An 18,311-nucleotide genomic window follows, 5' to 3' on the forward strand; every position below is an offset into this window, starting at 1 on the left:
CATTTAACACATCCCAAATATTTTGTAACAAGCTATAGAAAATGCTTAATCATTCATATATTAATAGAGCTGTCATTAACTTCAAGTGGTAAAAACAAAATAAATCATTTGACTGGATGCAGAGGGAGTGCACAGCTCTTACAGTCAATGATGTGTGTGATCAGCACACACACCTCACTTCATGTGCCCTTGATTTATGTGTATATCACTTCAGTCATACCGGTAGGAAAAAAGCTATGCAGGTGGCAACCAGGGGAGTGTGGCAACTCTGCACGTGGGCAACAGTCAACATATCCTGTGGGCCGCACTCAGAACCCTGATGGGCCACATGTGGCCCCCTGAGCCGCAGGTTGCTAAATATGCTCCCTCCCAACAGGGCCAATGGTGCACATAATCTCAGAATAGGTACAATAATCTTAAACAAAAAACAATCGGTAACCCTTTTACATTGTTAGCTGAGAAAATGCATGTACTTACAGCCAACCATCATCATTGCGACAGAGAATATCTTCTCCCCATCTGTGGTAGGAGCAATGTTGCCAAATCCTATTGTGGTAAGGCTGGTCATGGTAAAGTAAAGGGAAGATATGTACAGTGAATCCTTTGTGGGTCCCCCTTCCCACTGTCCAGTGCCGCTGGCATTAAAGTGGTAGGGTGTTCCAATGCTTTGTCCCAGCTGATAGAGCCAGCTGTCTGTTTTTATTCTGTTGGTAACTTCATCGATGACCTCGTAGTCCCCGATACTGTACCATATGCAGGCAAGCCAGTGAGCCACTAAACCAAAAACACACACCAGGAGTACCAGCACGGCGGCACCATATTCAAGGTAATGGTCCAGCTTCCTGGCGACGCGGCCAAGTCTTAGAAGACGCACAACCTTCAGGGAACTGAACAGGCTGCTGATGCCCTGCAATCAACAGATTGGAATCATGTTATTTTGTGAAGGATACAAATTAAATAGAGAGAGTTTTCAAGACTATGTAGAAAGAAATCAAGGGTATGGGGAACAACTCTGAAGAGTGAATCTAATAGGGGAGCTCTTTAAAAGAGCCACCACAGACACAATGGGTAGAATGGCCTCCTCTTGTGCTGGTGATTTGATGATTCTATAATAGTGCCACAGAGAACTTGTAGATGTGGTGTACTCGGGTTTTCAAAAGGCATTTGATAATGTGCTGCATCAAAGGTAAGAGCTCATAGGGTAGGACGTAATGTATTAGCATGCTTATAGGATTGGTTAGCTAACAGGAAGCAGAGATTAAGGATAAATGGGTCATTTTCAGGTTGGTAAGATGTAACTAATGGAGTGCCACATAGACCAGTGCTGAGGCCTCAACCAGTTACAATCTTGTGGTAAACGACTGTTAGCTTATTACCTGTATATGTGACATGCCTGGACACATCCCTACCGGCCCTACCCGAGACTCCTCCCCCCCTGGTCCAGGTATAAAGGCGACTGCTCTCCACCCCCTTGCCTCAGTCTGGACCAGTTCATCGGCATGGTGTGCTCCAAGTCTTTTGCTAATAAAAGCCTATTTGTTCTTCATACAAACTAGTCTTTGCTCGACTGATGGTGCATCAAATCTAGATCAATGACTTGGATGATGGGACCAAATGTCTGGTTGATAAATTCGATGATGATGCAAAGATAGGTAGGAAAGTAAGTTATGAAGAGGACAGAGTCTGCAAAGGGATATATATCGGCAAAGTGAGTGGGAAAAGAATTGGCAGATGGCATATAATGTGAATTGTCCATTTTCACAGGAAGAATGGAAAAACAATTTATTACTTAAATGGAGAGAGACTACAGAATTCGGCCATACAGAGGGATTTGGGTGTCTTGGTGTATGAATCACGAAATGTTAGTATGTGGGCAAATGATTAGGAAGGCAAATGGAATGTTGTTTATTGGAGGGTGAATGGGGCCGGCATGATGGCATAGTGGTTAGCACTGCTGCCTCAGAGAGCCAGGGACCCGGGTTTGATTCCCGGCTTGGGTGACTGTATGGATTTGCACATTCTCCCCGCGTCTGCGTGGGTTTCCTCCAGGTGCTCCACTTTCCTCCCACAGTCCAAAAATGTGCACGTTAGGTCAATTGGCCATGCTAAATTGTCCCTTCGTGTCATGGGGATTACTGGGATAAATGTGTGGGATTGCGGGGATAGGGCCTGGGTGGGATTGTTGTCGGTGCAGACTGAATGGTTTCCTTCTACACTGTAGGGATTCTATGATAACAGTAAGGAAGTTTTATTACAGTTGTGTAGGATGCTAGTGAGACCACATCTGGAATATTATGTAGAGTTGTGGTGTCCTTACTTAAGAAAGGATTTAATTGCATTTGAAGCAGTTCAGAAAAGGTCCACTTGAGTGATTCCTGGGATGGAGGGATTATTTTATGAGGAAAGGTTGGACAGGTTGGGTCTGTATTCAATGGGTGATCTTATTGAAGCACAGAAGATCCTGAAGGACTTTGACAGGTGGTTGCTGAGAGGATGTTTTCTCTTGTGGGAGAGTCTAGAACCAGGGGACACAATTTACAAATTACGGGTTTCTCATTTGAGATGGAGATGGGAATTTCTTTTTCTCAGAAGGTCATTAGATCGTGGAATTCTGTTCCCCAGAGAGCAGTGGAGGCAAGGTCATTGACTATTTTGAAGGCTGAATTAATAGTTTCTTGATTAACAAGGGAGTCAAAAGTTATAGGGATAGACGGAAAAATGGTGAACAGACCACAATCAGATCAGCCATGATCTTATCAAACAGCGGAGCAGACTCGAGAAGCCAAACGGCCTACTCCTGCTCCTAATTCCAATTTTTTATATGTTAGTATGTTTCAATTGTTGTCAAACAAAGTGTACAAAAACTCAACATCCAGTAGTGGATCCACTGCTGTATTAATCTGGATACTTTTACATCGATATCAAAGATGCTGCCGCATTGTAATCTCAGTCCCTGCTGACAATTGACAAAAGGGAATCAAGTTAAAATTGATCTGAAGATTTGTATTTACAGTATGAACTCGGAAAATAACTTCCCATTCAAGCTCTGAAAGAGAATGGATCCACAGCCAACAGATATTTCAAAGAATATTTACTTCCAGCTTTACTGACATTGATTTATTCATTCCTGGGATGTGGGTAATATTGACATGATTGTATTTATTGTCTGGTTTCCCTGTGGGCATTAGTAATCAACCACATTCTATCAGTAGCACCACATGTAGTTCAGGAAGTTAGTGCATCCTTAAAGGACATTAGTGACCCAGCTGGGTTTTTTTTTTACAGCAAACCAGTGGTCCACATATCACCAGATTTATCTATTTTAATTTCAAACAGTTTTAGTCCAGCACTGCAGTCATCGAATTCTTTCCCCTTTGTAGATAGTAACCCCCTTTGTAGATAGCACTATACCAGCCAAATAAAAACAAAACCAATATAAAAATATAAAAGGGATAGGCGATAGCCTAGTGGTATTATTGCTAGGCTATTAATCCAGCTAATGTTCTGGGGACCTGGGTCCCCAGCAGATAGTGGAATTTGAATTCAATAAAAAAAATCTAGAATTAAGAATCTACTGATGACGATGAAACCTTTGTCGATTGTCAGAAAAAACCCACCTAGTTCACTCAAGTCCTTTAGGGAAGGAAATCTGCCGTCCTTACCTGGTCTGGCCTATATGTGACTTCAGAGCCACAATGTGATTGACACTCAGCTGCCCTCCAAAGGCAACTAGGGATGGGCAATAAATGCTGGCCAGTCAGCAACACCCATGTTTCACGAATGAATTTTAAAAAAAAGTACTCGTGTTATTCCTAGAATTAACATTTGTTTCTTGATTTAATTTATTATTAGTGTCACAAGTAGGCTTCCATTAACACTCCAATGAAGTTACTGTGAAAATCCCCTCGTGGCCACACTCCGGCGCCTGTCCAGTTACACTGAGGGAGAATTTAGCATGGCCAGCACATCTTTCGGACTGTGGGAGGAAACCGGAGCACCTGGAGGAAACCCACGCAGACGCGGGGAGAACGTGCAGACTCCGCACAGACAGTGACCCGAGCCGGGAATTGAACCTGGGTCACTGGCGCTGAGAGGCAGCAGCGCTGACCACTGTGCCACTGTGCCACCTGTGAGCAATTACATGCTGGTCTGCTTGGTTCATATTACTGGATTTGTGATGCATATTGTGATATTGATGTACTTGATGATTCATACCACAATGTAATGATTTGACCAGATCCACCTTTCCACATAATCTAAACTGCAAAAACGATATCCTGCTGTGAGCACGCGGGTGTTCTGATCAGCAGGAGATAGAATTCAGAAACCCATGAAGCTAGCTCTGGGAACTAAAATAATAACACCATTAGGGCATGACCAATCAAAACTGAATCCATATCCACTAACATACTGCTCACACTGTTAATCTTACATTTCATTTTACTCCACTGTTCTTTATAGTTTGTCATCTATTGTTTTTTAATTAACATCCCTTGGGCAATGAATATGACTGGAATCTTGATGGTATGAATGGGGTTGTTGCTGAATGTGTACGCACTGCCTCTCATTCTTATCCATTCCAGGAGCAACAAATTGCTCCTTCCACAAACAATGCTATTTCTGTTTAAGTGTAGTCACTTCCATATTTGGACACATATGCAAAATTCTGCACTTTCTACCACTAAATTATTGTCACGTTACATATGAATTGGTTCATGTATACTTTTAACAAAATGCTCACGCTTCTACCTAACCCACACCATTTGACACTATTGAGGTCCTCTGTCTATCAGTGTGGTTAGATTGTGAAGACATCATTACATTTGATGGTGGGGGGTTTGGGGGGGGGGGGGGGGGGGAAGGCATGCCAATGTCTTCCTGCGATTTTGCCGATAGTGGGAAAGCTGGCAGATTGGCTACCGCCTAGGAACTCAGTTGGGCCATTCAAGTATCCAGTTAAGGGCCACTTGCCACTTTGGTGGACATTTTGTGCTGAGATCTTCCCATTCCACCCCCCACCAACTTGATAATCACAAGGGTGTGTCCACCTTGTCCTAGCATTTCCCAGCCCCACTGGAGTTGTGGTATTGTCATTGGACAAGTAATTCAGAGACCCAGTGCAAGACCTGCCATGGCAGATGGTGAAAAAAATCCATCTGCTTTATTAATGTCCTTTAGGGAAGGAATTTTGCCATCCTTGCCTGCTCTGGCCTACTTGTGACTCCAGATCCACAGCAATGCAGTTGACGCTCAAATGCCCTCTGAAATGGAGGGCAGTTAGAGGCGGGCAATAAACGCTGGCCCAGCCAGCGACACTCACGTCCCATAAACTGAGTTAAAACATAATTGCGGGTGCCTGAACATTGAGGTGCCCTCCCCATGCAGCTGTGGCCTCACACTAGCCACCACTACCCATGGCATTGTGAAGGCTGATGCGCTGCTGGCCCTCCCATTGGACTGGCAGGCTGCCAACTGTAGTTGGAACAATGGCTCCTGTAGGACCAAAGGCTCCTCCAACAAGGATACTGCATTATCATCACAATTCAGCGAGAGCAAACAATAAGGATAAACGGGGACATGCACCTCTTACACTCTGGTGGTGGATGTTTAATTGGTCACTACAGGGAATATGCCTCCCCGGGCCCTGCTGGCTGCCTCAGTGGGGCCATCTCTTACTGGGACTTCTGCCGTGCCCGCAAAACTCAGCCTACATCGATCACACATCATAGAAAAATGGCCATTCAGCCCACCATGCACATGACAGCTTTTTGTAAGAGCTATCCACTTAGGCCCACTCTTCAGCTCAATATATTCAGACTTTCTTGTTTAGATCATCAACTTCGATTTCTGATGTCTATTTAATGAGGTAACCATTGCCAAGGCCTGATTTTAATTAACACAAAACCTATTCACTTGCAAAAAGTAAAAATTGGACCCACGTATGGTTTATGCAACTCTGAGCCACTGGGAGGGAATAATAATCAAGGCCACTGATTTACAGCTTTCATTGAAAGCTTTAAAGAATCACAGAAGATGATTCCGCACACATAGAAAACAATTAAAATGCTGGATAATCTTCTGATCCCATGTAAAAACAAAGATTTATTCACTCATGTAATTGCAGACTGGTCATAAGTAATTCAGGATTTTTAAGTCACTTAAACCCGAGTGTGCATTTTCTAATTTTTTGTTACTTGGGACAGGAAGTTTTGGAAACTTCGACACTTCATAGAATCACTACAGTGCAGAAAGAGGCCATTCAGCCCATCGAGTCTGCACCAACCACAATCCCAGCCAGGCCATATCCCTGCTGGTTCCTCCGACACTAAGGGGCAATTTAGCGTGGCCTATTCACCTAACCCACACTTCTTTGGACTGTGGGAGGAAACCGGAGCACCTGGAGGAAACCCACACAGATGCGGGCAGAACGTGCAGACTCCGCACAGACAGTGACCCAAGCCGGGAATCGAACCTGGGTTCCTGGCGCTGTGAGGCAGCAGTGCTAACCACTGTGCCACCGTGCCGCCCCGGTTGTTAATTATTACATGCAAGTTCCGGCAAAATATTGGGCTACAGTGAGGAACTCACAAACAGGGAAGGGGCATGGCCCAGACTGCAGCGGGTCCTCCACAAGGTTGCAGCAAAGTGTTTCTTTTACTTCCTGTCCATGGCCCCAGCCCACTGCCAAACAGCACTGAGAGAGTAATCTTTAGAATTACAAGTAGAATTAAACTTAATGCTGAGCAACGGATTTTGACTTAATGTAAGATCCGACAAGGTCTTTTCCTTGCACCACGAGGCTGTCGCAGTATTTACTGTAAATAAAGCAAGCTCACAGAAATAGGGACTTCATTGTATATTGATTGCAGCTGACAATGTGCAGAGCAGGGAGCACACTTCGCCCAGAGAAAGAAAAATGGCTAAAGAGATTATTGTAACTTTCCTGTCAAACTACTTTAATGCATTCTTCTAACCATGTAAAATAATGCTGTCGCCACAAGCAAGTAATGCCCTTGTTGCACACTCATGCTGACTTGACAATAAATAAGTTGATAAGCTCAGGGGAAATAAACAAAATTTTAGCACGTAGCTTTGAATCCCTTACCTACATGTGCTAAGTAATGTCTGAGCAAGACGCGATTCCTCGAGTATTCAGTAATCATGACGGATAAGGAGCTTTTCAATAATTGTGTCTGATGATCCCAGCTTTATCCCATTAGAAATGTACCATGGACTCACTGAATTATCGAATTTTACATCGTAACAGCATTATTAAATTACTTAAGTAAATTGAATTAATCACAGGAATGTAGAAAAGCAGATTTTTTTAAAAAGAGGATGATGTGTTTTATTTGAATGGGGGGGGGGGGAGGTGTAGGGAATCTGCTCTTTCGTTAAATTCTCTGAACACCACTTTCTTCAAAAGGCAAAAGTGGTTCTCACAGAATCTGAGAACTATTTGGTGACATTGTATGCTGCATGTTCTCATTTACACTCACAGGGTAGAATTTAATGGCCCCAACCAGAGGCGGGAAGGTGGCAGGATATCCAAAGCCACCTGGTCCCGGTGAACCCCAACCATTCCCCCCCTCCCACCACCCCGCCCCCCCCCCACCTCCTCTGACCTTTTGTCCTGAGGTTCCAGCAATGCTGTCTCATGTAGACCACACTGCAATACAGACAGTGGCCACTGTTCCCTGTGGCGCTGCCAGTACTGAGGAGCGGCCAGCCTCTGATTGGCCCGCAGCTGTCAGAGGTGCAATGTCCACCCTCCAGCAGAATATCAGGGGGCTGGGAAGCCTGACATTAATCAGGTAGATGTCTGAATTGGGATTAAGGTGGGATTTTCCACACCTCCGCGGCATGCTTTGCGGCAGCAGAGGCAGCCTGACATTGGCCAGACCTTCCAGTCCTACCACCGTCAATGGGGTTTCCTGTTTACCGCACTCCCACCGCCGGGCAACTTGCAAGAAGGGGCCATCATCAACAGGACTAAAAGATACCACTGGTGGAATGGCCAGAAAATCCCACCTGTTGGGTCCTCCGGAAATGGCCGCACTGGAGTTTTCACCAGTTTTTCAGCCAATGAACAGGTCCCACTGACCCAGTTTCTATTCCGCCACTGATTCCACAAAATTGAAATCACAAGCACGGTGGTACAGTGGTTAACACTGCTGCTTCACAGCTCCAGGGACATGGGTTCGATTCCTGGCTTGGGTCACTGTCTGTGTGGAGTTTGCACATTCTCCCCGTGTCTGCGTGGGTTTCCTCCGGGTGCTCCAGTTTCCTCCCACAGTCCAAAGATGTGCATGTTAGGTGAATTGGCCACGCTAAATTCTCCGTCGGTGTACCCGAACAGACGCCGGAGTATGGCGACTAGGGGATTTTCACAGTAACTTCTTTGCAGTGTTAATGTAAGGCTACTTGTGACACTTACAAATAAACCTCTAAGTTTTTAGTTTCTCCTAAATTATGGCGGATGAAACCATTGCCAATGTCCTAATAATGGAAAATAATATCAAACTGGTCGAATCATGCTTCTGTTAGAGAATACAAATTATAAGAAGATCATTTTGTACACTTGATTTTCTTAATGCCGTGACTGAATATAAAATGGTCTCGTCCGAATTGAATATTTTATGACAGACTAATCTAATCAAGGATGAAATTATATGATTCAATCATTTTCAAATTTTGCTGTAACCCAAGACAGCATTCGACAATAATGTCAGAAATAATTGCTCTATCTTCTGAGAAGGTGAGAATGGATACATTATCCAATTTATTTTGGGCTACTTGCTTTCCTGTAGATATTTGTCTGCCAGCCTCAAGATGCCCGGCAATTTCATTATGAATAAAATCTACAAATTGCACTGTAAGCTTGACACCTGTCGACTAAAATAACTTTTCATTATTGCAAATAATTAGTGGCAAGTAGACTTCTGTGTGGCTGAAAGGAGAACCATTTAAAACTGTTAAATATGTATCACGTTTGATTTGCTATGCACACTGAACAGTACTCGAGACTACCTTCTGATACCAGCAAGCAATTTGTGACAATCTACATCGATAAACATTTAAGCTCTTCGGTTCAAAACACTGAACTTCAGTGGTGTGCACGATAAGAGGGTTGTGTGAATCATGGGGCGTCCCTGAAAAGTGGAACTTATCAAATTTAAATTTTTTACTTTAACAGTCAGTGTTCATTCTCCAGATACCTCATATTTAATCTAAAGGCATCGCACGGGTTTCAAAATCCTTAAACAGCTGCTCTGTAAACCTTAAGTTTCATGGTGAGGAGCATTCGATTGCAGCCACTTTTAATCATGGAGAAACAAGTAGTATCATAAAGCCATCAACTTAATGTCCGCTAATTCATTTTAATGCAAAATCCATCAAAATCAGCATTGACAAAATAACTCCACACAGCCTGCAGTCTGAAGGTTTTTATATGTCAGGGATCAGGAAATGTGGTAAGTACTTAGCTTAATTAGTTGCTGCAGGGGAAAAGATTTGAGAATATGGAGAAGGCTAAATTTAATATAATTGGCCACATAAAATAATAACATTAACATCTGCAAATGGCAGTTCATGCCTTGAAAGACTAAAAATGGTAATTGGAAGCAACAAAGCTCTGAAGCCAAAATCTAAATTTAGGTTTTTTTCCCCAACAAAAATACTTTTTTACAAAAACGTATCGGTGCATCTTTTTGGAGTTTGCGTCCAGTTCGTTACATCAAGAGCTCAGCTAGCTATTCAGATCCTAACAAAATCAAATTAAAATTATATTTAGAATCATCGAATCCCTACAGTGCAGAAGGAGGTCATTCGGCCCATCGAGCCTGCACCGACAACAATCCCCCGCAGGTCCTATACCCGCAACCCCACGTATTTACCCTGCTGGCCCCCCCTGACACTGAGGGGCAATTTAGCAAGGCCAATCCACCTAACCCGCACATCTTTGGAGTGTGGGAGGAAACCGGAGCACCCGGGGGAAACCCATGCAGATACGGGGAGAACAATGCAAACTCCACACAGTGACCCAAGGCCGGAATTGAACCCGGGTCCTTGCAGGGAACAATTCCAATAGTTACTTTCATTTTGAAGGGCAGCGCTCGGATTACTCTAGTATTACTCTTCTCCCTCCAATCTAGTCATGAGGGGCCTCAAGTTCATAGGAGGCAAAGGTGAAAACAGTGATGGGGAGGATAAAGTGTTGGCCGTTTGACAGCAAGTAAGGCACGGGTAGAAAGGGGAGGCAGGTTGAAAACCACATTGGGAAAGTGTAAAAGGGTTATGGATTTGAGAAATGGCACAATGGCACAGTTGTTAGCATTGCTGCCTCACAGCGCCAGGGACCTGGGTTTGATTCCCGACTTGGGTGACTGTGTGGAGTTTGCATGTTCTCCCCATGTCCACATGCGTTTCCTCTGAATGCTCCGGTTTCCTGCTACAGTCCAGTAAGATGTGTGGGTTAGGTTGATTGACCATGCTCAATCACCCCTTTGTATCCCAAGATGTGGAAATTAGGGGGGATTGGTGGGCTAGATGTGTGGGGTTACGGGGATAGGGCCTGGGTAAGATGCTCTGTCAGAGAGTAGGTGCAGAGTAGAAGGGTCGAATTGCCTGCTTATAAAAAAGGAAAAATAATGACCAGATAATCTGTTTTTGTGATGTTGATTGAGGAGTAAATATTGGCCAAGACTCCATTTAGAACTCCACTGTTCTGCTTCAACACAGTGCCATGGGATCTTTTACATCCAATAGGGCTTCTGCTGAACATCTCATCTAAAAGACAGCACCTCTGGCAGTGCAGTGGCTCCCTCAGTACTGCACTGGAGTGTCAGCTTTGATTTTTTAACACAAGCCCTGGAGTGAGACCTGAACGCAGAACATTTGACTCAAAGGTAAGTGTGCTGCCAACTGAGCCATGGATACTTCAGAATAAAGCTTCAGCTTTACAAAGCCCTTGTTACATATGTCTGGACGCTGTGCACATTTCTGGATGCTAAAACTTAGGAAACAATGAAACATTGAAAATGAAAGCAGGAGCAGACCCATCGAGTCAGCTCTGCCAGTCGATATGGTCATGGGTGATCCTCTTATCTCAACACCATACGCCCGCTCTCTCTCCACGCACGTTGATGCTTTAGAGTCTAGAAATCTATTTCCTTCTTAAATACACTCAGCGATTTGGCCTCCACGGCCTTCTGTGGTAGAGAATTCCACTGGTTCACCACCCTCTGAGTGAAACAAATTCTCCTAATCTCAGTCCTAAATACTCTACCCCATAACCTGAGACAATAACCCCTTGTACCACAAACCCCAGCCGGGGAAAATACCATCCCCGCATCCAATTTGTCCAGCCCTGTCAGAATTTAATGCGTTTCAATGAGATCCCCTCTCATTCTTCTAAGTTTTAGTGAAAACAGGCCCAGTCGAACCAATCTCTCCTCACATGACAATTCTGTCATCTTAGAAATCAGCTTGGTGAACCTTTGCTGCATTCCCTCTGTGGCAAGTTCTTCCTTTGTTAGGTAAGGAGACCAAAACTGCATGCAGTACTCCAGGTGTGGTCCCACCAAGGCCCTGTATAGCTGCAGTAAGACATCCTTGCTCCTGTACTCAAACCCTCTTGCAATGAAAGCCAACATACCATTTGCCTTCCTAACTGCTTGCTGTACCTGCATGCTTGCTTTTAGTGACTGGTGTACGAGGACATCCAGGCAGTCTAATATCATTCTATACTCTAGAAAATTCTGAAGTATATCTTCGCCTAGGAAAGGGTGCAGCCTAAATTCACCAGGATGATACCTGGTCTCCCAAGGTTTAAATTACAAAGAGAGATTACGTATGCCAGGATTGTATTCCCTGGAATTTAGAAGGTTATTCAGCGATTTAATCAAAGTTTTCAAGAAACACTGTAACCTCTCTGGTCTGGCAACCTATTCTTCAGGAACACCAGTTGTCCAGAAATTTGTTGAGCATTCCCTCGACACCATCGGCATCATTTTGGTGCAGCACTTTGGGAGAGGAACAATGGAAGAGTGTTCAGATAAGTAAAACAACTTTCATTACTGCTTTATAGGTCGAAATTCTCTGACTTTGCCGGCAGCTGGGATTCTCCGGTCCCGCTGCAGTGAACGGAGATTTGGCTGAGTGCCGCATTCTCCGTCCTCGATGGTTGGGGTAGACAGGCGGAGAATTCCAGGCATAATGTTTGCTCACTGTTCAGGTAAGTATTTACATCTACAGTGTTTACCCGGTGCACACACCTGTGGTTAGATATTCTAACATCATTCAATTATCCGGAAAATACCGAAATCCAGATATGACTTGGTGTTAAGCATTTCCGACTAGAGGGATCACAGTCTATTAAGTGGAACAGATTGGGTAGATAAAGAGAAACTACTTTATAGTTTCAAGGGCCATAGTCTAAAAATTAGAGCCAGACCTTTCATGATCGGTATTGGAATGGATGCATAATCAATTGTTAATTTCAAATGGAAGATTTTGAAGTATTTGTTAATTGGAGGTATGACTGGATATGACACAAAGGTGGGTATATGGAACTAGGTCCGAATCGACCATGATCTCAGTGATTGGCAGAACAGGCTCGAGGGGCTTATTGACTTTCTTTTAGAAGCTTCTATCAGGAGGATCTAATTACTGCCCCTCCAAGGGACAGCAAAGCTTCCATTTGCTCTGTTAGTGCACTGTTTGATGTGTTTGGCTAAAATTCAACAGTCCAAGTTAAATAGTTGAATTAAGTGAAGACGCAAAGACGCAGCTCTATCAGAGAGAATTTAACCCCCTGGGATACAAATTCACCTTGACGAAATATGGGGGGAATTGTATTGTTTACCTGTTACACACCTCACCTGATGTTCAGTGCCAGTGATTTCGATAGAACTGAACATCAGACGGGATGTACACCAGCCAGCCTGTGCAATTCTGCCCATTTGTGCTCTGGCGCCAGTCGCATTTCCAAACTCCGGGAGTTAAATCATGATGTGCAAATATCAGCAGAAACATAATCTACCTCCTGCTTTAAATGAAGGCATTAACGTCCTAAAATAGCACACGGGGCAATTTCTTGTGTCCACCGTTACTAGTACATCGTACAGCATGATTTTTGTGCGTAAGATGTGTTTCTGATGCAGGTCAGAACTTGTCACAGTTTTGTTATTGGGACCAGCATCGTCTTAATAATTAAAGTTTCAGGAATATTGCAAAATGGCACCTGGGGCTCTGTTGACCGTTACTGCATATTCATACAATGCACATCGTTGGTTATTAAAGTGCAAAATGGCTATCTTCAGCGAAAATTGCAATAGCCTCCTGTAAGATTCTGTTTGTCACACGAATAGCTAGATAGTGCCATCATGTCAATGTCTGAGTCTTATCACTTGTGTCAGCTGGCTGCTGGGAGCTCCAGTCAGTGCAGTAACCTTTATCTGTTACTGCGATTCAATCACATAACTCCTGACAACACCATTCACTGTGAGTAGTGCACCTGCTATAGCATTATACTATTTATTACTTGAAAAATATTCATATCATGTTCTTCAGCATCCTGTTATCCTTCTCAACATTTACCTTTTTTTTTCCCTTTTGATAGGCACTACAGTCGAACTGCCTCTCAAAACCAATCATTCAGAATGAAAGTCTGATTAAGGTCAGGCTACTTACAGCACCTACTCTCCCTGGTTTGGAACCAGATAAACGTGGAGACTAACACTTGCTTACCATACATCTGGTCGGCGGCACGGTGGCACATGGTTAGCACCGCTGCCTCACAGCGCCAGGGATCCGGGTTCGATTCCCGGCTTGGGTCACTGTCTGTGTGGAGTCTGCACGTTCTCCCTGTGTGGGTTTCCTCCGGGTGCTCTGGTTTCCTCCCACAGTCCGAAAGACGTGCTGGTTAGGTGCATTGGTCATGTTAAATTCTCCCTCGGTGTACCCGAACAGGCGCCGGAGTGTGACGAGTGGGGGATTTTCACAGTAACTTCATTGCAGTGTTAATGTAGGCCTACTTGTGATGCTAATAAATAAACTTAAAACTATAGATTCTTAAAAAAACACACACACACAATTGGTGGCAAAAGGAGGCGAGCAGGCCATGGTTTTGATTTTCCAGCGGGGGTGCAATTTGCTCCCGAGTTTCTAGAAACAAGTGCAAAGCTCAGCAACAACGTAACAATTCTCACCGTCAGCACTTGGACATAAGTAGTTTTGGACATTTTTAATTTCCATGGATGAGGAACAATACCTGCACAGCATGCGATTTTCTCTGGTGAACTCATCAGCATAATTATTCACAGCGCCAAGCGTTGTTAGGAAGCTCTGCAAAGCAATAACCTACTGGAGGGAGCAGGCGGAAGGAATTGGAAAATTGCAACTCAGCTGCGATTTAAAGCAGGCATGGAGATCTGAAGGTAAGTGACGGTTGGAAAATTCTTCAAACCTTTAAAACGACTTAAAACAAAACTGTCGGCTTTTATGCCCAGAGAGGAAACAGCGAGGATGAATCAAAATCTAATCTAGAAGCATGTGAAAGAATCTGCAGCCCACACCTAAGCTGCTGAACAAAGCCGATGCTATCCTCCCAGGCAGACTTGTGGCGCGTATGGAAGGAGGTGAAGAGATGTATGAGGCCACAGTTAATTGGTGCTGTCACTGGCAGAGTTAACCTGAAGCTGCATATTGGCTGGTTTCCCTGCAGCAGGTGACACAGCTCCGCATCTGGCTTACTGCCCTCTGGATTCAATTCCTCACAGGCATTGACAGGTAGATGTGTGAGGGCCACGGAATATGGTCGGTGGCATTTTGCAGGCGCAGTTGATCAGACTATGCTGGCAAACTATTATCTTTGCTCCATGGAGTGCCGCCAAGGCACACTATGCTTCCAAAGATCATATCAGCATCACTGTTAGTCACCCTAATGCAGCCTCCCCTATGAGTTGCTCCACCAGGGAGGCAGTGGCGTAGTGGTATTGTCACTAGAGTAGAATCCAAAAACTCAGCGTAATGCTCTGGCGACCCAGGTTCGAATCTCACCACGGCAGATGGTGAAATTTGAATAACGTAAAAGAAAATCTGGAATTAAAAGTCTAATGATCACCATAAAACCATTGTCAATTGTCGTAAAAACCCATCTGGTTCACTAATATCCTTCAGGGAAGGAAGTCCGCCGTCCTTACCTGGTCTGGCCTACATGTGACTCCAGACCAACAGCAATGTGGTTGACTCCCAACTGCCCTCTGAAATGGAGGGCAATAAATGCTGGCCCAGCCAGCGACGCCCACATCCCGTAAAATGAACAAATTTTTAAAACGTCCTTCTACCCCAGCAAAGCATTGAGCATCTTTAACTGAAGGTACAGGTGTGAAGGTACACCAGTGGAACGACAAAGAACACTTCAGATCCATCTGAAATCTCTCTCAGTCTTAGCTTCCTCCAAAATCCTTATATAAGGGCTGATCCTTATGCTTTATTTTTGGAACTGCCGGGGAAAAGACAGCAGCAGAAAACTTAAGTTATCTCAAAGATTCCTGAATACTTGAATGGAGGCAGAATTCTTTTTTTAAGATCTAGAGTGAAGTGGTCTAAAAAACCTTGCCCTTTGAATGAATCTTTTACATACAGCCAATTCCCCGGCAACATTGTAATGTGGCAACAATGATGTGGTTTTAATGTCTGTGCCATCTTCTGACATTTCCACATGGAATACTCATGAACAGAAGCCTGTCCATATAAATTGTGCATCTAATGTTTGAGCAAAAAAGGAGTTTAAAAGTCATCAAAAAATAGTAATAATGAAGGAGATTAAGGGTTTGGGGGCTCAATGGCAGCTACCAGACTACAGCAAGAAGTCTCACAACACCAGGTTGAAGTCTAACAGGTTTATTTGGAATCACGAGCTTTCAGAGTGCTGCTCCTTTGTCAGGTGAGTCACCTGATGAAGGAGCAATGCTCCGAAAGCTCGTGATTCCAAATAAAACTGTTGGGACTTCAACCTGGTGTTGTGAGAACCTCTTACTGTGCCCACCCCAGTCTAATGCCAGTATCTCCACCTCATAGCTACCAGGCTAGATAGGAATCCTGAGGCTGGCATTTGGAATGGTGATAAGCAAATAACTCCTGTTGCACATGTTAAGTATTTACACATTCCTTCTATTTTACATTGCCCAGGTCAGAGTCTTGAGCCTTTTAGAAAAGCGGATCGGATGCTTGTGAGTGGTGACTAATTCATTATTGAGGCAGAATCATGGTAAAACGCTCAGGTGAGTTTCTATCTGTACCGCCCAGGATATACAGTATAAATTTCCCAAAATAGGAAGAAAAATCACCTGTGACAGAGCCCGCCCAATTTTCCTCTGATAAATTTAACTCAAAGCAAAATTGGGCGAAGTGCATAAATTTCATGGAATCCTCCTTGCCCAAATGTTCTCCATGCACTCTCCTCGGGTGACACGTTGAGCTTGACCCGGGTGTTGAGTGGTCGGGTTATGGCCAGGAAAGCGGAAAGTCCCGATTACCACAAGCCCAGTGGGTTTTTAACTCCAAGCCTCTGAATTGTTTCCTCTGCCTCCTGCCCAGCAATAAGCGCAGGGGGGGAGATGGAGATCTTGGAGGCCAGGGCTTTGAGGAATTCAGAAAGGCCAGGGAATGGGCGGAAGGTAAGTTGCAACGGTCTTTGGGGTGATGGGGGGAGAGGTGGTGTTGGGGGGGGGGGGGTGTTATCAGGGAGACTGCGAATAGCGGAGGAAATTTGAAATTACCTTGGGAAGATAATGGGATGGATTTGTTGGAAGAACTTGGAGAAATTGTGTGTTGCAAGGTCAAAGGCATTGAAGGGGGACGTCAAGACATGAACATTTCGGGAGGGTCTAATCAGAGGAGGTTAGAAGGGAGGCTTTGGAGGCTAGGTGAAGAACTCCGACCCGTTCTAGCCCAGGAGCAGTGCTGGAAAAACCCAATTCCATTCAACTATCCTTGCTTCCCTTCAGCCTGGTTTCCTCAGACTTGGGAAATCAGGTCAACCAGCATTAAAGCTGGAAGGCAGGTAAAATCTGTGGCACACAGCCTGATTGAAATATATCAGTAAGGGTCCAGCAACTGTTAAAAGCAGATAGGCAAGTTTCAGATGGGTCGGATTTGTGTTTGACATTTTCACCTGACTCAAACCCACTCAATTTAGGGGTCAATATGAACCCTTTTATGACCAGTGGTACCATTGGAAATCCACCCCACTATGTCCAACTCACAAATACATTTTGCATTTCTTGGAGTCCTCTGATCAATTACAACCCCAAGTACATAGGAACCCCCACCATGTACCCTTTCTAGAGGAAGTGCCCCCAGCAGTACCCTGGCACTGCTATCTGGCACTGCCCTCGGAGGCAATGCCAGGGACAGTACCCAGGCAGTGCCAGGGTACTGCCCGGACATGTCCCCCCTCTCCCCTGGGGCTGTACTTACCTGTACGCCCCCAGCAAGGCCTCTTCGCCTGGTTCACGTTTGCTCCAGACCTGTTGTGAACCTCGCTGATGTGATATCGTATTGGCGACGGGGAGATCAGCATGTTGGGGGACGATACATCGAGGAAGCCCACTAGCGACATGGTAATGCACTTAAATGAATTCCATGATCTTCCTGGGTGTGAACTACATCATTTCACTGTCATGAGATTGCATCACAAGATTTTGCCAGCAAGATTCTTGCTTTTGGCCTCTTGCGAAATTTGGCGCCCACATCCCAGCCTCTGTCCTTTGGATGAGGCCCTATTTGTTCTCACAGGTGGAGAAGTTCCCATGGGATTATTTCAAAGAAAAGGGGTGTTGTCTTTAATGTCTTGGCCAATATTTACCCCATATTCAACATCACTTAAAAAGATATCTGGCCATTATCACATTGCTGTTGGTTGGATCTTGCTGTGTTTGCAAATTGGCTATCAATTTTCCTACATTACAACAGTTACTAAATTTCAAAAGTAAAACATTAACTGTGAAGGACTTTGGGATATCCTGAGATCGTGAAAGGTACTCTTTGTTTCTATCTGTGTCTCTCTCTCTGCATCTGTCTGTCTCTCTCTCTCTCTGTATCTGTGTCTCTCTATATAAATGCAAATCTCTTTTTTTTCAGTATCTTCTTCAGAGGTGAGTACTATTGTTAATAGTGTTCACATCTCTTATCTGCATCTCCATGTTGTGCTTTGGGGTATCAGATATTTCATTACGCACTTACGTGGTGACAATGCTCAACATACCACAGAGAATTCCCATGATCACCTTTAAATTTGTCAAGTA

General features: G+C 44.3%; 1 protein-coding gene across 1 annotated transcript in view; it reads right to left on the reverse strand.

Annotated features, from left to right (window-relative positions):
• Positions 1-18,311, reverse strand: part of kcnh5b (potassium voltage-gated channel, subfamily H (eag-related), member 5b) — a 327,530-nt gene that overhangs the window by 187,590 nt on the left and 121,629 nt on the right. Inside the window, exon 7 of the mRNA XM_078233204.1 lies at positions 478-907. Coding sequence (XP_078089330.1) covers positions 478-907 — 430 coding nt within the window. The remainder of the gene's footprint in view (positions 1-477; positions 908-18,311) is intronic.

The sequence above is a fragment of the Mustelus asterias genome, chromosome 18 (genome assembly GCF_964213995.1).
Source record: "Mustelus asterias chromosome 18, sMusAst1.hap1.1, whole genome shotgun sequence".
NCBI lineage: Eukaryota > Metazoa > Chordata > Chondrichthyes > Carcharhiniformes > Triakidae > Mustelus > Mustelus asterias.